General features: G+C 43.0%; 2 protein-coding genes across 3 annotated transcripts in view; one reads left to right on the top strand and one right to left on the bottom strand.

Moving 5' to 3' along the window:
- Window positions 1–19,895, bottom strand: part of LOC139386660 (RAN binding protein 9) — a 371,620-nt gene that overhangs the window by 95,112 nt on the left and 256,613 nt on the right. The gene's annotated exons all lie outside the window — the stretch shown is intronic.
- The window catches only part of LOC139387155 (reticulophagy regulator 1), an 83,570-nt gene continuing 68,720 nt past the window's right edge, over window positions 5,046–19,895 (top strand). The window contains exons 1-3 of one of the 2 annotated variants that reach the window (XM_071133194.1): window positions 5,046–5,250; window positions 8,014–8,132; window positions 17,270–17,300. In XM_071133194.1, coding sequence (XP_070989295.1) covers window positions 5,126–5,250; window positions 8,014–8,132; window positions 17,270–17,300 — 275 coding nt within the window. In that variant the 5' untranslated portion in view covers window positions 5,046–5,125. Of the gene's footprint in view, window positions 5,251–8,013; window positions 8,133–16,733; window positions 16,753–17,269; window positions 17,301–19,895 lie in introns of those variants that run through there. The other variant, XM_071133196.1, reaches the window with a different exon arrangement.

The raw sequence follows: 19,895 nt of genomic DNA, 5'->3' as shown, positions 1-19,895 counted from the left end.
ATAACAATAACTTAACTAACTAGCTCAGTGTAACATTGATGTGGCAACTCTCTTATGCTCTGCCATTAAACAATTCTAATTTGTACATAGGTAAAAAATAAAGCTATCCCCAGTAAACTCATGAGCCCACCTCCAGCACACCGACTCTTTTCTCTGTATATATCAATGATGTTGCTCTTGCTGCGGGCGATTCCCTGATCCACCTCTACGCAGACGACACCATTCTATATACTTCCGGCCCGTCCTTGGACACTGTGCTATCTAACCTCCAAACAAGCTTCAATGCCATACAACACTCCTTCCGTGGCATCCAACTGCTCTTAAACGCTAGTAAAACCAAATGCATGCTTTTCAACCGTTCGCTGCCTGCACCCGCACGCCTGACTAGCATCACCACCCTGGATGGTTCCGACCTTGAATATGTGGACATCTATAAGTACCTAGGTGTCTGGCTAGACTGTAAACTCTCCTTCCAGACTCATATCAAACATCTCCAATCTAAAATCAAATCTAGAGTCGGCTTTCTATTCCGCAACAAAGCCTCCTTCACTCACGCCGCCAAACTTACCCTAGTAAAACTGACTATCCTACCGATCCTCGACTTCGGCGATGTCATCTACAAAATTGCTTCCAACACTCTACTCAGCAAACTGGATGCAGTTTATCACAGTGCCATCCGTTTTGTCACTAAAGCACCTTATACCACCCACCACTGCGACCTGTATGCTCTAGTCGGCTGGCCCTCGCTACATATTCGTCGCCAGACCCACTGGCTCCAGGTCATCTACAAGTCCATGCTAGGAAAGCTCCGCCTTATCTCAGTTCACTGGTCACGATGGCAACACCCACCCGTAACACGCGCTCCAGCAGGTGTATCTCACTGATCATCCCTAAAGCCAACACCTCATTTGGCCGCCTTTCGTTCCAGTTCTCTGCTGCCTGTGACTGGAACGAATTGCAAAAATCGCTGAAGTCGGAGACTTTTATCTCCCTCACCAACTTCAAACATCTGCTATCTGAGCAGCTAACCGATCGCTGCAGCTGTACATAGTCTATCGGTAAATAGCCCACCCATTTTTACCTACCTCATCCCCATACTGTTTATATTTATTTACCTTTCTGCTCTTTTGCACACCAATATCTCTACCTGTACATGACCATCTGATCATTTATCACTCCAGTGTTAATCTGCAAAATTTTAATTATTCGCCTACCTCCTCATGCCTTTTGCACACAATGTATATAGACTCTCCTTTTTTCTACTGTATTATTGACTTGTTAATTGTTTACTCCATGTGTAACTCTGTGTTGTCTGTTCACACTGCTATGCTTTATCTTGGCCAGGTCGCAGTTGCAAATGAGAACTTGTTCTCAACTAGCCTACTTGGTTAAATAAAGGTGAAATAAAAAATTAAATAAAAAATGTTATCTTTTTAATGTATTTTACCTCAGACGATCTGGTTGTAATGTTGCTAGCAGCTTATGCTAACTAGCTACTTATTGTCTTAATGACAGGTAGAAACACATTCATAACCATACCAACACACTCCAACATATTACTACTTAACTAAAACAATTATCTACATTTTTCTCTCTAAACAAGTGGATTATTTATCTTAAGGCTTTCCTACTTGTATATTTAAAAAAAAACATTTATAGATCTAACTTCTAACTTCAAATGTAATAAACTTACCACAAAATCGTTTTGTTGAAATATACATTGTGATGACACAGAACATTGTTTGTTGAGCAAGAGCTGTGACGTGCGTAATAGTGCCGGATACCAATGGTCGCATAATGCTTGGACTGGAAACGGAGAGGAGAGTGGGTATGAGGTGATGTGCAGGGAGGAGGCAAGGGCCTGGTCAATAAAATCCCCCATGGCACTGGAATTCACTAGAGCTGTAGAAACAATAGACGAGGGACAGCCAGCTTGTGAAATCGTTACTAAAAAACGTTTGGCGGAAAGTGATGATGGATTACTCACACCTAACCCAAGAGGCGGATGATCACGGTGCCATTCCTCTGCTCTCGTGGATTTTGGGTTGGGACGTACCGGACACCGTTGAAGCAAGTGCACCTCCTGGCCACAAAAGGGACAGAGCCCCAACTGTCTCCAACGGCATTGCTCAACCGCGGGGAGGTGTGTGGCCCCTACCTCCATGGGTTCAGGCTCTGACTCATGAGGGAGAGAGGCGATGGGGCTGCCGATGCTCCCAAGGAAGGTTATCCAGACGGATGGCAATCGCGATTAGTGTGTCCAAGGTTAGATTGTTGTCTCGGCACGCCAACTCCGTCTGGACCTCTTCGCAAAATCCTCTTCTGAATAGGGTGCAGAGCACCGGCTCATTCCATCCGCTGGATGCTGCTACTGTCCGCAGTGGTCTGGCCATCCTGCCGTAGTTGGAGGAGGCGCTCACCCACCTCTCTGCCCTCCGGTGGATGGTCAACGGCCCCCCTGAACAGAGCCATGAACCCCTCATAGGAACCCAGCTCCTCCTCTCCTCTCTCCCAGGCAGCCGTAGCCCACTCCAATGCCCGTCTGGCCAGCAGGGAAATAACCGTGGCAACATTAGACCTCTTGGTGGTGGGGGCTCCCATCTGATGAGTGAAATAGAGGGAGCACTGGAGTAGGAAGCCATGGCATTTGGATGGAGACCTGTCATATTTGTCCGGGAGGGACAAACGGGCATCGCTGACCTGGGCTGACTATTGGGGGATGGGCTGGAGTGCTGACTCGACTTGCGGTAGAGAATCCTCCACTTGTTGGAGGCGACGCCCCTCTGGGAATGTCGAGACGTTGAAGAACACGAAGGCTTTCATCCATAGCCATCCCCAGTTGTGCTAGCTGGTCGTGGCGTTGGCGAAGTAGGTGTCCCTGTTCGCTGGCCATCTGGGAGATGTCCTAATAAACTGCTGCTTCCATTTGTTGAGGTAGTATTCTGTAACATCAATGCAGTGAGTCAGGAAGCAGGTGCAGTTAGTGAGTTTAATAATAATGGACACAGAACGATACAAAACAAGAGAAATATCAGACAAGGAAACATAACCAATACTACCTGATAACTGAAAACAAAAGAGGGCTAAATAAAGGGTAAGTAATCAGGGAGTAATGAAGTCCAGGTGTGACTGATGAGACGCAGGTGTGCTTAAAGATGGGTTGCCAAGACCGGTTTTAGTAGACCGCCAACATTGAGTGCCGGTGTCGATTTGTGGTGCAATCTCTCCTATTGGACAAAGGCATCTCCTGTACAGGGGAGTTTTGTTAAGAGCCCTGACACTCGATCTGATCATTAACACGCATTGGTTGGGGTACAGTTTTGGAAGTATGAGGAGGTTTAGGGTTGGTTAGTGTTTCCACATGGCCCTATCTCCATTGTTACAGGCATGTTTACAGAAGACAGACGGAAGACATATGGCCCACCTGTGCCAATTAGCTATCTAGCATGCTCCGAACACCTGTGTGTAATATAAGAAGGCCTCCAGAAACCTGTTGTCACTGGAAAATACTGTCGGCTGCAACTGTGATAAAGCTGTGTATTCATGGATGGCTTCCCCAAAATAATTGACTAAGAAAAAAAGTAAAAACATATAAAATAATTTATCTTTGTCTCTGTGTTTAATAATTTTCCTTAGATTCAGCCTCTTGTGAATTGATCTCACCGGATAAAGCATCCAAGTGAGCCTCCCTTAATAATAAAAAATAATACAATAATAGCCCATCAGCATTGAGATAACTGAGTGAGCTCAACTGTGAATGGTCCTGGTGCACCAAAAAATGGTGTCAAGGGAAGCCAGTTTGGATTTGGCTTCACACCAATCACATCACATCAAAAGCAAAACGTCATTGGTGAAAAAATAAGTGAATCGTTGCATTTCGTTGTGTTGTTGTCCTCCGGTGGCTAGCTAGCTAAAATTGTCCCTTTTCTAAATTAGACATGGATGGAGTTAGAGATTTGTGCCCCTGGCCTGAGAGGATGGAAGTTCAACATGTAGCTAGTAAGCTAATGTTAACTAGCTAGCTAGATCATCTTTGCTCATGAAAGCGGGCAAGCATTTTAGCCAGGTAGCCTAGGACAACAAAAACTAAAAGCATGTATTGAGTCATAGACTGTTTCAGCAACATGAAAGAGAGAAGAATGACATTGGAGTTGCTCTAGGGTGAGTCAGCATGTTTTTTTTCTATTTGCACACACACACACACACACACAAATCAGAACCATGGACAGCCAAATCATATTTAGCTTATGTTGATTGGACTAAATAGTTTTTGGTTTCTTTTAGTTGTCACTGTATTAGACTAAGCATAGGTAAATTGAAATGGTGCTGGAATAGTGGAGGCAGCTCCTGTTTTCTTTGAGACGTGTGCTAACCCTGTGTTTCTAAATCAATAGTTATTTAGTAGTCCGAAAATGTTGAAAACATGAACTTGCTTGACCATGCTGTAGGTCATGTAACTGCTTTTTACATGCAGTATGCTTTGTGGACATCACCAGACAGAGGTTGCTCTCTGGTTTTGTGATGAAATAAAGGCGTGGTTGAATTTATTCTGCCACTGTGTCTTCTTATGCCTTAGTCTCTGCCTTAGTCCTACATATCAAGGTGGCAAGGCATATGTACTAACAGGATTTATAGACATATACGGTCCTTGGACCTTAGGGAGCAACGTCCGCCTCCTTTTGAGTACATCTTGGGCTAGCTAACATCCAGATGGTTACTACCAATATTAGAAGGTATGTATCATGTAGGCTACTCTCCTACTGGAAATAAAAAATAACGTCAGATGGTACAAACTAGAGATGGTGTCCACATCCAGATGGTGACTAATACAGTTACTTCCATCGAAATGAACATCACTTTATTTTTGGTAGCACTATGCTGTTGTTGTTGTTGTCAGCTAACCAGCATAAACTATATGGGAAGGGTTTATCAGAACGACTTGACTGAACCGAATACATTAGTCTCCACACTTGACTCAGATGCGCGACATACGTCATCCATTTGGGCACCAGGCGAGTCCATATAGCCTCTCCCACGTCAGAATCGACACGAGGATGCTGCCGTAGTGGCGGGGCCGGAGGCTGCAGCCGTGAGTCTGGCCAGGGCTAGACACTCAGGTGGGGCGATGGCGGCGGCTGGGCACGAGGAAGAGCAGGCTGTAATAGCGGACTGTCGCATTTCAAACGTGATCAACTGGAATAAACCTTTTAGGACCACGACACTCTTTGCTGCCACCACTGCTGTGTACTGGTAAGCATGACGTAGTGGAAATGATGTGTCCGTCGTTGAAAACGACCTATTGAAACCATTGAGTGCTTTTACAAATTCTTCTCCTCTATTATTATAGCATATCTATAAAATTCGAATTGTGGTGAAATGTAGTGTATATTATAGCCTACGGTATCATGATTAACAAATAAGATATTTGATTTGGAATGAGTGCATATTGAATGCAATTGAAATATGATGCAATATCATGACTCCCGAGTGGCGCAGCGGTCTAAGACACTGCATATCAGTGCTAGATGCGTCACTACAGACCCTGGTTCTGTAGTATCACAACCGGCTGTGATTGGGAGTTCCATTGGGCGGCGCACAATTGGTCCAGCGTCGTTAGGGTTTGGCCATCGGTAGCCCGTCAGTGTAAATAAGAATTTGTTCTTAACTGACTTGAGTAGTTAAATAAAGGTTAAATAAAAAAATGACCTGGCTGTGTATAATGACAAATTCATCATTTGTGTTGGATAGGGAGTGGGAACAACAACAAGATCGACTCTGTGTGCGTGTGCACGTGCGTGCCTATAGTGTTATGCATTGAATAAGCAACTGTCCTTTCCCACTTATAAATTATTCTGAAATTAATTATGTCTGCAGGACATTTTATGCAATAATGCAAATGCTCAAGTCCTGTTTTGTTCTTCACAGTAGGCTGTTGCCTGGATTATGAACGTGTAAAGATTATAGCTGTGCTATTACCTTGGCCAAGCAAGTTTAACTCAACTTCAACAACACAAAAACAAGGCATGTTATGACTAGAAAATGGGAACAGAAGAGAGAAAGTTAAAGAGAGGTTTCCATAGTCACGGTTTTACAGTGAAGGGCATTGAGTGGTATTGAATGCATATTGCCCTTACAAAAAAATATTGCAGTTTTGAAACTGCAGTAAAAGTGCAATAACTGCAGTCGACTGTGGTATTTTGGATGCAGTAATTGCAGAATAACTGCAATGTACTGCAGTTATACTGCAAAAGTGCAATAACTGCAGTCGACTGTGGTATTTTGGATGCAGTAATTGCAGAATAACTGCAATGTACTGCACTTATACTGCAATCTTTTTTCAGAAGGGTGATGATCATGTGTAATGCATTTCTCTCGCTCAGCCCAACATCAGGTTTAGACAATTAATCACTTCTCAATAACTAATCATCAAATTAAATGTATTTATCAAGCCCTTCTTACATCAGCTGATATCTCAAAGTGCTGTACAGAAACCCATCCTAAAACCCCAAACAGCAAGCAATGCAGGTGTAGAAGCATGGCGGCTAGGAAAAACTCCCTAGAAAGGCCTAAACCTAGGAAGAAACCTAGAGAGGAACCAGGCTATGAGGGGTGGTAGTGCTCTTCTGGCTGTGCTGGGTGGAGATTATAACAGAACATGGCCAAGATGTTCAAATGTTCATAAATGACCAGCATGGTCAAATAATAATAATCACAGTAGTTGTCGAGGGTGCAGCAAGTCAGCACCTCAGGAGTAAATGTCAGTTGGCTTTTCATAGCCGATCATTAAGAGTATCTCTACCGCTCCTGCTGTCTCTAGAGAGTTGAAAACAGCAGGTCTGAGACAGGTAGCACGTCCGGTGACCAGGTCAGGGTTCCATAGTCGCAGGCAGAACAGTTGAAACTGGAGCAGCAGCACGGCCAGGTGGACTGGGGACAGCAAGGAGTCATCATACCAGGTAGTCCTGAGGCATGGTCCTAGGGCTCAGGTTCTCCGAGAGAGAGAAAGAAAGAAAGAGAGAAAGAGAGAATTAGAGAGAGCATACTTAAATTCACACAGGACACCGGATAAGACAGAAGTACTCCAGATATAACAAACTGACCCTAGCCCCCCGACACAAACTACTGCAGCATAAATACTGGAGGCTGAGACAGGAGGGGTCAGGAGACACTGTGGCCCCATCCGATGATACCCCCAGACAGGGCCAAACAGGAGGAATATAACCCCACACACTTTGCCAAAGCATAGTCCCAACACCACTAGAGGGGTATCTTCAACCACCAACTTACCATCCTGAGACAAGGCCAAGTATAGCCCACAAAGATCTCCGCCACGGCATAACCCAAGGTGGGGCGCCAACCCAGACAGGAAGATCACGTCAGTGACTCAACCCACTCAAGTGACGCACCCCTCCTAGGGACGGCATGAAAGAGCACCAGCAAGCCAGTGACTCAGCCCCTGTAAAAGGGTTAGAGGCAGAGAATCCCAGTGGAGAGAGGGGAACCGGCCAGGCAGAGACAGCAAGGGCGGTTCGTTGCTCCAGAGCCTCTCCATTCACCTTCACACCCCTGGGCCAGACTACACTCAATCATATGACCCACTGAAGAGATGAGTCTTCAGTAAAGACTTAAAGGTTGAGACCGAGGGTAGGCAGACCATTCCATAAATATTGAGCTCTATAGGAGAAAGCCCTGCCTCCAGCTGTTTGCTTAGAAATTCTAGGGACAATTAGGTCTTGTGACCGTAGCGTACGTGTAGGTATGTACGGCAGGACCAAATCAGAGAGATAGGTAGGAGCAAGCCCATGTAATACTTTGTAGGTTAGCAGTAAAACCTTGAAAAATATGTTTGTCTGTTTCATTTTGTGACTTGGTTATTTGGTTAGTTAGCTGCAATCCTTAATGATTTGTTTAATTCTTCTCCATGTACAGTGCAAGCTCACAACATGGCATCAGGATGAGAGATAAAAGACAGATAATGACCCATGATGACATTGTTTATTTCTGATCCTCTAGGTTTGTGGCCCTCAGTTCCTACAGAGCGTACTGTCTTCTTGCCCTTTCCTTGGCTCTGATGGGGACAGTGCTGCTTGTTAAAGATGTGGCTCTCTCCAGATGTGTCTCTTTCTCTAAAGGTATGTAGTGCATCGCTCAATATTTAAGGGATAAACACAGATGCTCTGTACATTACCTTGGAAATAATGGACAGCGCAGAATCGCTTTGCAGAGTTCATTTTTCCAAGGTAATGTACAGAACATCGGCATTTGTTTGTTTAAATGTTTAGTCATTTATCCAGAGCGACTTACAGGAGCAATTAGGGTTAAGTGCCTTGTTCACAGGCATATTGATAGATTTTTCACCTTGTCGGCTCGGATTCAAACCAGCAACCTTTTAGTTACTGGCCCAACGCTATTAACTGCTAGGTTACCTGCTGGTATTATACAGAACTGAGGCGTTTATCCCTCTAATACCACAGCTGCCCCAGAAAATATATGAAAGCACACATTTAGTGATATAAATACTTTTTTTCCATTTATATTTTCTTTTTTAGAAGCAAATTCATGCTTTCTCATCTTTTGGTTGCTAGAGACACGACCCAGTCGTTCATTCGATTAGTTCGATATTTATGGAAGCGACCCAGTCGTTCATCCCTTGCTTAGCTACGGCTAACACAGTCACGACCTCTGCAGCCAAAATAAAAGCAAAGTAGCTGTTTTCTATTTACATTTACTTGGATACATCCATAAAATTGAGCTAATATTTCCAGATTTTGCCTGGCATAGCTAGAAAAGTTTGCCTTTTCGTCAGGACACTCGACACTGTTCATTACGAGGAAATCGCGTTGAATATCAAACAAGCTAATTAAAAAATATCAGTTGCTGAGAACAGCTGGTCAAACTACAAACGTGGGAGGATTTGACAGCATAGCGAAACTTGCGTCATGACTGCAACAGATCCACGCTTCAAGATTGTTTTGATCACGCGGACTGAGATATATTCCGGGTAGCGTTGACGAATTAACATTGACGAATTCACTGATACGGTGACTGAGTTTATCAGGATGTACCCACTGTGACTATTAAAACCTACCCTAACCAGAAACCGTGGATAGATGGCAGCATTCGCGCAAACTGAAAGCGCGAACCACCGCATTTAATCACGGTAAGGTGACTAGGAATATGGCCGAATACAAACAGTGTAGTTATTCCTTCCGTAAGGCAATCAAACAGGCAAAACGTCAGTACAGAGGCAAAGTGGAGTCGCAATTCTACGTCTCAGACACGAAACGTATGTGACAGGGTCTACAGACAATCACAGACTACAAAGGGAAAACCAGCCAGGTAGGAAACAACACCTCCATTTCACTGATCCTCAACACTGGAGCCCCACATTGGTGTGAACACAGCCCCCTCCTGTACAGATGACACAACAGTAGTAGGTTTGATTACCAACAATGATGAGACAGCCTACAGGGAGGAGGTGAGGGCTCTGTGAGTGTGGTGCCAGGAAAACAATCTCTCACTCAACGTCAACAACACAAAGGAGCTGATCGTGGACTTCAGGAAACAGCAGAGGGAGCACCCCCCTATCCACATCGCCGGGACCATAGTGGAGAAGGTGGAAAGCTTCATGTTCCTTGGCGTACACATCACTGACAAACTGAAATGGTCCACCCACACAAACAGTGTGATGAAGAAGGCGTAACAGCGCCTCTTCAGCCTCAAGAGGCTAAAGAAATTTAACTTGGCACCTAAAACCCTCAGAAACTTTTACAGATGCACAATTGAGAGCATCCTGTAGGGCTTTATCACTGCCTGGTACGGCAACTGCGCCGCCCGCAACCGCAGGGCTCTCCAGAGGTTGGTGTGGTCTGCCTAACGCATCACTGGAGGCAAACTACCTGCCCTCCAGGACACCTACAGTACCCGATGTCACAGGAAGGCCAAAAAGATCACTGAGGAGTGTCACTCTCCCATAAAGGCCTGATTGGCGGAGTGCTGCAGAGATGGTTGTCCTTCTGGAGGGTTCTCCCATCTCCACAGAGGAACTCTAGAGCTCTGTCAGGGTGACCATCTGGTTCTTGGTCACCTCCCTGACCAAGGCCCTTCTCCCCCAATTGCTCAGTTTGGCCAGGCGGCCAGCTCTAGGAAGAGTCTTCGTGGTTACAAACTTGTTCCATTTAAGAATCAATTTTGCAATTCCTTCGACCTCATGGCTTGGTTTTTGCTCTGATATGCACGGTCAACTGTGGGACCTTATATAGACAGGTGTGCCTTTCCAAATCATGTCCAATCACTGGAATTTACCATAGGTGGACTCCAATCAAGTTGTAAAAACATCTCAAGGAAGATCAATGGAAACAGGATGCACCTGAGCTCAATTTCGAGTCTCATAGCAAAGGGTTTGAATACTTTAAAAAAATTTAATCAGTTTTAGATTAAGGTTGTAACGTACCAAAATGTGGAAAAAGTCAATGGGTCCGAATACTTTCCTAAGGCATTGTATATACAGTACCAGTCAAAAGTTTGGACACAGCTACTCATTCTGTAACGTCTGCTTCTAACTCACACCCTCAAACACGTAGATCCCCTGAACGCAGCTCACTTTCCAGCCCATTTCCAGCTCACACTCTAGAACACCTAGATCCCCTGAACGCAGTTCACTCTCCAGATCCCAATCACCTGAATTCTAATCACCTGTTCACACTCCTGTATGTCATTATCACACACTATTTAGTTCAGTTTTTTGCACCCCATCACTGTGAGGTATTGTTTGTTTTGTGACACACAGCTTTCGGAACTCTGTTTTCCCGTGATTCTCTCCTCCCGTGTATGATAGCTTTTGCCTGCCTCACTAACGACACCTTTAGCCTATTCCCTGCCTGTACTGTTTCCCTTTTGGTCCCCCTGTGTATGACCTGTCTGCCCCTTGACCCAGCTACCTGCCTCCTCCTGTGGTCCTTTTCAATAAACCCCTGCACTTGAAACCAGTGCTCTGTCTCCTCTCGTGTTCAAGTTTTTTAAAAATGTTTTACTATTTTCTACATTGTAGAATAATAGTGAAGACATTAACCCTATGAAATATCACACATGGAATCATGTAATAACCAAAAAGTACTTTATATTATTCAAAGTAGCCATCCTTTGCCTTGATGACAGCTTTGCACACTCTTGGCATTCTCTCAACCAGCTTCACCTGGAATGCTTTTCAACCGTCTGGAAGGAGTTCCCACACATGCTGAGCACTTGTTGGCTGCTTTTCCTTCACTCTACGGACCAACTCATCCCAAACCATCACAATTGGGTTGAGGTCGGGTGGTTGTGGAGGCCAGGTTATTTGATGCAGCTCCATCACTCTCCTTCTTGGTCAAATAACCCTTACACAGCCTGGAGGTGTGTTTTCGGTCAATGTCCTGTTAAAAAACAAATGATAGTCCCACTAAGTGCAAACCAGATTGGATGGCGTATCCCTGCAGAATGCTGTGGTAGCCACATGAAGACATGAAGGCCTGATTCACGCAGTCTCCTCTGAACAGTTGATGTTGAGATGTGTCTGTTACTTGAACTCTGTAGCGTTTATTTGGGCTGCAATCTGAGGTGCAGTTAACTCTAATGAATTTATCCTCTGCAGCAGAGGTAACTCTGGGTCTTCCTTTTCATGAGAGGCATTTTCATCAAGTTCTTGAAATGTTCCGGATTGACTGACCTTCATGTCTTTATGTAATGACGGACTGTCGTTTCTCTTTGCTTATTTGAGCTGTTCTTGCCATAATATGGACTTGGTATTTTACCAAATAGGGCTATCTTCTGTATACCACCCCAACCTTGTCACAACCCAACTGATTGGCTCAAAAGCATTAAGAAGGAAAGAATAATAAAAAAAATCACTTAACAAAGCACACATGTTCATTTAAATGGATTCCAAGTGACGATGTCATGAAGCTGATTGAGAGAATGCCAAGGGTGTGCAAAGCTGTCATCAAGGCAAAGGGTGGCTACTTTGAAGAATCTCAAATATACAATATACAGTTGAAGTCGGAAATGTACATACACCTTACACTACATTTAAACTCAGTTTTCACAATTCCTGACATTTAAACCTAGTAAAAATAATAGTAGAATAATAGTAGAGAGAATGATTTATTTGAGCTTTTATTTCTTTCATCACATTCCCAGTTTGGCAGAAGTTTACATATACACTCAATTAGTATTTGGTAGCCTTGGGTCAAATGTTTCGGGTAGCCTTCCACAACCTTCCCACAATAAGTTGGGTTAATTGTGGCCCATTCCTCCTGACAGAGCTGGAGTAAGCGAGCCAGGTTTGTAGGCCTCCTTGTTTGCACACACCTTTTCAATTCTGCCCACAAATTTTCTATAGGACTGAGGTCAGGGCTTTGTGATGGCCACTCCAATACCTTGACTTTCTTGTCCTTAAGCCATTTTACCACCACTTTGGAAGTATGCTTGGGGTCATTGTTCATTTGGAAGACCCATTTGCGACCAAGCTTTAACTTCCTGACTGATGTCTTGAGATGTTGCTTCAATATATCCACATAATTTTCTCCCTCATGATGCCATCTATTTTGTGAAGTGTACCAGTCTCTCCTGCACCCCCGTTCTTCGCGGTTGGGATGATGTTCTTCGGCTTGCAAGCCTAACCCTTTTTCCTCCAAACTTAGCGATGGTCATTATGGCTAAACAGTTCTATTTTTGTTTCATCAGACCAGAGGACATTTCTCCAAAAAGTATGATCTTTGTCCCCATGTGCAGTTGCAAACCGTAGTTTTTTTATGGCGGTTTTGGAGCAGTGGCTTCTTCCTTGCTGAGCGGGATTTCAGGTTAGGTCTATATAGGACTCGTTTTAATGTGGCTATAGATACTTTTGTACCTGTTTCCTCCAGCATCTTCACAAGATCCTTTGCTGTTCTGGGATTGATTTGCACTTTTCGCACCAAAGTACGTTCATCTCTAGGAGACAGAACACGTCTCCTTCCTGAGCGGTAGGACGGCTGCGTGGCCCCATGGTGTTTATACTTGCGTACTATTGTTTGTACAGATGAACGTGGTACCTTCAGGCGTTTGGAAATTGCTCCCAAGGATGAGGTCTTGGCTGATTTCTTTTGATTTTCCCATGATGTCAAGCAAAGAGGCACTGAGTTTGAAGGTAGGCCTTGAAATACATCCACAGGTACACCTACAATTGACTCAAAGTATGTCAATTAGCCTATCAGAAGCTTCTAAAGCCATGACATCGTTTTCTGGAATTTTCCAAGTTGTTTAAAGGCTCAGTCAACTTAGTGTATGTACTTAGTGTATCTTCTGACCCACTGGAATTGTGATACAGTGAGTATCAAATAATCTGTCAAATAATCAAGTAATCTGTCTGTAAACAATTGTTGGAAAAATTACTTGTGTCATGCACAAAGTAGATGTCCTAACCGACTTGCCAAAACTATAGTTTGTTAACAAGAAATGTGTGTAGTCGTTGAAAATTGAGTTTTAATGACTCCAACCTAAGTGTATGTAAACTTCTGACTTCAACTGTATTTTAACCCTGATTTTGTCACTACATAATTCCATATGTTATTTCATAGTTTTTATGTCTTCACTATTATTCTACAATGTAGAAAATAGTAAAAATAAAGAAAAACCCTTGAATGAGTAGGTGTGTCAACTTTTGACTGTTACTGTATGTATATAAATCCAAATCCAAGTAATGAAATGGTAGTTCTGGGCTGTGTTCATTGGGGCACACAATTGAAACGTTTTGAAAAAAGGCAATGGAAACCAAAATGTTTTTTGTTGTTGTTTTTTGCCCATGCCGTCTCTGTTTGTCAGTTTTTGCTGTTTGGGTGCATAATGAACATCACCGTGCTTTGTTTCAAGCTGCCTGTTGTTTTAAGTTGCAAAACCCCAGTTCAGCTGGGAATAATAGCAAAAGCAATAAGCCCCTGCTCCAGGGTGAAGTTTCCCCTAGGTACAGATCTTGGATTAGTTTCCTCTGCCCCAATCCTAACCTTAATCATTAGTTGGAAAAATGCTAAACTGGCAGAAGATCAGCATCTAGGGGCAACTTCACCCTACACTGTAAGCCCCTTGTCCAAAACAAGCCCCTTGTTACACCACGTTCTTGAATTCCCTATTCCCTATTGACTACCTATAAGCCCAGTACAATACATGGTTATAACATCTACAGAAATGACAGAAATGCCCATGGGGGCGGTGTAGCGGTCTATATTCAGAGCCACATTCCTGTAAAGCTTAGAGCGGATCTAATTTTAAATACTGTTGAAGAAATATGGCTGCAGGTTCACCTGCCTCACCTATAGCCCATTCTTGTGGGAAGCTGCTATAGACCACCAAGTGCTAAGTCAGTATCTGGATAATATGTGTGAAATGGTTCATAATGTATGTGATATATTTTCTGGGTGACCTTAAAATTGACTGGCTTTCATCAAGCTGCCCACTCAAGAGAAAGCTACAAACAACCAGTGCCTGCAACCTGGTTCATGTTATCAGTTAACCTACCAGGTTAGTTACACACAGGAATGAAGTCATCACATTTTTTGAATGTTTGATTTAACCTTTATTTAACTAGGCAAGTCAGTTAAGAACAAATTCTTATTTATAATGACAGCCTACTCCTGCCAAACCCTAACCTAGACGACGCTGGGCCAATTGTGCGCCGCCCTATGGGACTCCCAATCACGGCCTGTTGTGATACAGCCTGGAATCGAACCAGGGTCTGTTGTGAAGCCTCTATCACTGAGATACAGTGCCTTAGACCGCTGCACCACTCATGCATTGATAACATCTTTACTAATGCTGCAGAAATCTGCTTTAATGCAGTGTCTCAATCCATTGGCTGTAGTGATCACAATATAGTAACCATATCTAGGAAAACCAGAGTTCCAAAAGCTGGGCCTAATATAGTGTATAAGAGGTCATACAATACGCTGTGTAGTGATTCATATGTTGATAATGTAAAGAATATTTGCTTGTCTGTGGTGTGTAATGAGGAGCAACCAGATGCTGCACTTGACACACTTATTCCAGTTACTAATAAGCATGCACCAATTAAGGAAATTACTGTAAAAACTGTTAAATCCCTGTGGATTGATGAGGTACTAAAACACTGTATGGTTGAGAGGGATGAGGCCAAAGGAATGGCAAATAAGTCTGGCTGCACAACCAATTGGCAAACATATTGCAAATTGAGAAATCATGTGACTGAACTGAATAAAAATAAGAAACTATACTATGAAACCAATTCAAAAGCTTTGGAGCACCTTAAATGACATTTTGGGTAAAAAGGCAAACTCCGCTCCATAATTCATTGAATCAGATGGCTCATTTATCACAAACCCCACTGATATTGCCAACTACTTTAATAATTTTTTTAATCTGCAATATTAGCAAATGTAGGCGTGATATGTCATCAACAAATGCCGACACTACACATCCAAGTATAACTGACCAAATTCTGAAAGACAAGCATTATCATTTTGAATTCCTGGCTGTAATCCTGAATTCCTGGAATTCCTTTACTGGCTCAAATAGCTAACCAATCAGCCTGTTACCAACCCTTAGTAAAAAAAAAAAAGAAATTGTTTTTGACCAGATACAATGCTATTTTACAGTAAAAAAATTGACAACAGACTTTCAGCATAGGGAAGGACATTCAACATGCACGGCACTTACACAAATGACTGATGATTGGCTGAGAGCGATGCATGATAAAAAATATTGTGGGAGCTGTTTTATTGGACTTCATTGTGGCTTTTGACATTATCGATCATAGTCTGCTGCTGGAAAAACGTTTGTTATAGATTTATACCCCTGCTATATTGTGGATAAAGAGTTACCTGTCTAACAGAACACAGAGGATGTTCTTTAATGGAATCCTCTCCAACATAATCCAGGTAGAATCAGGAAATCCCCAGGGCAGCTGTCTAGGCCCCTTACTTTGTTCCATTTTTACTAATGTCATGCCTCTGGCTTTGAGTAAAGTGTCTATGTATGCGGGTGACTCAACACTATACATGTCAGCTTCTAAAGTGAGTGAAATTACTGCAAACTTAACATGAGCAGCAGTCAGTTTCAGAATGGGTGGCAAGGAATAAGTTAGTCCCAAATATTTATAAAACTAAATGCCTTGTTTTTTCGACAAATCATTCACTAATCCCCAAACCTAAACTAAATATTTTAATGAATAATGTAGAAATTGAGCAAGTTAAGGTGACTAAACTGCTTGGAGTAACCCTAGATTGTAAACTGTCATGGTCAAAACATGTTGATTCAACTATTAGCTAAGATGTGGAAAGTCTGTCCATTATAAAGCGCTACTCTGCCTTAACAACATTATCAACAAGGCAGGTCCTACAGGCCCTAGTTTTGTCGCACTACTGTCCAGTTATGTGGTCAGGTGCCACAAAGAGGGACTTAGGAAAATTACATTTGTCTCAGAACAGGGCAACACGGGTGGCTCTTAAATGTACACTCGAGAGCTAACATTAATAATATGCATGTCAATCTCTCATGGCTCAAAGTGGAGGAGAGATTAAATTCATCACTACTTGTTTTTGTAAGAAGTATTGACATGCTGAATGCACCGAGCTGTCTTTTTTTAAACTACTAGCACACAGCTCGGACATACCCCACAAGATATGTCACCAGAGGTCTCTTCACAATCCCCAAGTCCAGAGCAGAGTATGGGAGGCACACAGTGCTACATGGAGCTCTATTCCACATCAGGTAACCGATGCAAGCAGTAAAATCAGATTTTTCCTTATGGAAAAGCGGGACTATGATGAGACACACACAGGCACAGACACACACTCTACACACACGTACACATGGATTTTGTATTGTAGATATGTGGGAGTAGAGGGAAAACACTTAATGTGTTGTGAAAAGTGTTATGAAATATAATGTCATGTAATATTTTAAATTGTATATAACTGCCTGAATGTTGCTGGACCCCAGGAAGAGTGATGGGGATCCTTCATAAATAGAAATACTGCCACCAAGAAATGGAAGTGACTGTCTCACTCTGGGCTGCTTTGCAATCTGAATCCCAAATGGACCCCTTAACCATACTCCCTAGCCAATCCTGTAGTTCTGAAAAGGTCAGACAAGATAGAAGCAATATGGGTATTAAACCTTTTTCACAGTTGAGCGTTCTACTGTAGACGGCTCGAACAGGTAGCTGATAAACAGCCTATTGGACAGAACATGTTGACCAATAAAATGTCTGTTCTCTCACTTATAGGGGCCCACTTATGGAGCAGTATGACTGTAAGGTAGGAGCTCTGTTGCATTATCAACACATTGTTTCTGTGTAATGTGTGTGTGTGTGTGTGTGTGTGTGTGTGTGTGTGTGTGTGTGTGTGTGTGTGTGTGTGTGTGTGTGTGTGTGTGTGTGTGTGTGTGTGTGTGTGTGTGTGTGTGTGTGTGTGTGTAATGTGTGTGTGTGTGTGTGTGTGTGTGTGTGTGTGTGTGTGTGTGTGTGTGTGTGTGTGTGTGTGTGTGTGTGTGTGTGTGTGTGTGTGAGAGAGAGAGAGCTCACAATATGGCTTGTATTGAATAGGACACTTGATCTACTTCCCCAGAGTCAGATGAACTCATGGATACCATTTTTATGTCTGCGGTTTGAAGGAAATTGCTAACCAGCGCTAGCGTTAGTGCAATGACTGGAAGTCTATGGGCTTCCATTAAATGAGCTGACACTAGTTAGCATTGGCTCACAAAACTACTTCCTTCATACTGGACACAGAGACATAAACATGGTATCCACAAGTTCATCTGACTCTGGGGAAGTAGATAAAGGGCCTCATTGCCAAAATCCTGAAGTATTCCTTTTAATGTTACCTGTGTGTGTCCGCATCCCGTTATATTTGCTCAGCTGTGAGACAAGGCACCTGACAGTGTTGTGTTCGAGACCATCTAAAGCTAGTCCAGTTCAAGACCATGATTGTAATTGTTTCATATCACCACCATAATAAGAGATCAAAATGTCCAGTATTTCTGTGTTCATATTTCAGAAGAACATATAGATTCTTTAGACGTTCAGAATGCTGAAAACATTATTATTAACCCAAACTGGTCTCTAAATAATAGATACAAATACAAAATATGTAACAACTTCCTCGGTCTGTCCTTACTAATAGTGAGCATGCAACTTTCCCCACTCTTTCCTACTAACTGCATGGAGCAGGTTGATGTTTATTGGGATGAAGCTTGTCCTTGAGGCAGAGCTGAGCGATTTCCACTAGATGGGCCAGCGGCAAAGTCAAAATTGGCTATATAGTAAAAATGTATGAAAACAAATATTTAATTTAAGGTTAGGGTTAAGGTTAGAATAAGGCATAAGGTTAGCAGTGTGGTCAAGGTTATGGTTAAGGTTATGGTTAGCTTAAACATTTTGACTGTGTAGCTGTACCAGCTAGTGAGTACCCTGCAGAACTGCCTCTTGTACATGTGTCATCCCAATAAATGCCAACCTGCACTAGCTGAGCAAGGAAATTCAGACTAGCAAATCAAGTTTTTTAGCTGTTTTGAAACTAAAGTAAAGTACAGTAATGTTATGAGTAAAGTAGGAAGCTCAGCTTTTAATAGGCACTGGTAATGTATAATGAAAGGAGTGTGGATATTTTGCCTGGCAAAGCAATTTTATGCGCTGACTGAATGGGAGCTGACAATTATGAGGCTTCCATGTCTAGCCAAGATTCTCGAATCTTTGGTAAATAAGCAACTTTGCTCTTTTTTATCTGAGCATGGTATTTTGAATATAAATCAATCTGGGTTTAGGCCTGGGCACAACACTATTACAGCAACCACATTAGTTGTTAATGATATTGTCAATGCTTTAGCATAATTGTGCTGCCTTGTTTGTGGACCTGTCCACAGCGTTCGATACTGCTGATCATGCTATTTGGCAGTTGTTGATGTGTACAGAGGGTCCCTGGTTTGAGCCCAAGTAGGGGCGAGGAGAGGGACAGAAGCTAAACTGTTAATGCTTTGTGAGAGGCAGTTGTTTATGTGCAGAGGGTCCCTGGTTCGAGGGCCAGGTAGGAGCGAGGAGAAGGATGGACAAGGAATGGGTGAGGAGAGGGACTGTTAACAGCTTAGCTTCTGTCCATCTCCTCGCCCCTACCTGGGCTCGAACCAGAGACCCTCTGCACAAATCGACAACTGCCTCCCACGAAGCATCGTTACCCATCGCTCCACAAAAGCCGCAGCCCTTGCAGAGCAAGGGGAACAACTACTTCAAAGTCTCAGAGCGAGTGACGTCACCGATTGAAACGCTATTAACGCGCACCCCGCTAACTAGCTAGCCATTTCACATCGGTTACATTAGTGACTGAATTTCTTGAAGTACATAAAGGTGTTCTGCAGGGGTCTATAGTTAGGACTTCTTTTCACTATTTATATAAATGCTATTGGTCAATCTGTTAAACATTTTAATTGTGACCCGTTTCAGAAAACTAGGCGTATGTCACAAATCACTATTTCATAGGAGAGCCATTTGAACTTGTATTTGTAATTTTGATCAAAATGTGTTTTTTTTTGGGGCAGAAATGCCTTCTGGAACTTGTGAACTTTCATGTGCCTTAATAACAAACTTGTATGCCATCTTTAAATATTATTAAAATTGTTGAATTACGAGCCTTGTTGGTTAAGCCACAGAAAAAGGCAGCAACCTTCCACTAGCCATGATTGGCTGAGATAATGAGTGGGCTGGACATGCCGAGAGAGGAGTTCGGATTGGTCTGCCATATAGCAGGCTTCTGTCTATTTGAGCTGGTCAGTCTGTGTTGGTACTACTGTCGAATGCAGCTTTGAAAAAAATGTGTAGTGGAGCTGCATAAGTGTTGCTCTCTGCTTTCTGGAGGATC

This window comes from Oncorhynchus clarkii, chromosome 28 (assembly GCF_045791955.1).
Source record: "Oncorhynchus clarkii lewisi isolate Uvic-CL-2024 chromosome 28, UVic_Ocla_1.0, whole genome shotgun sequence".
NCBI lineage: Eukaryota > Metazoa > Chordata > Actinopteri > Salmoniformes > Salmonidae > Oncorhynchus > Oncorhynchus clarkii.
Note: the sequence above shows the minus strand (reverse complement) of the source record. Positions and strands in the feature narration are given on the sequence as shown.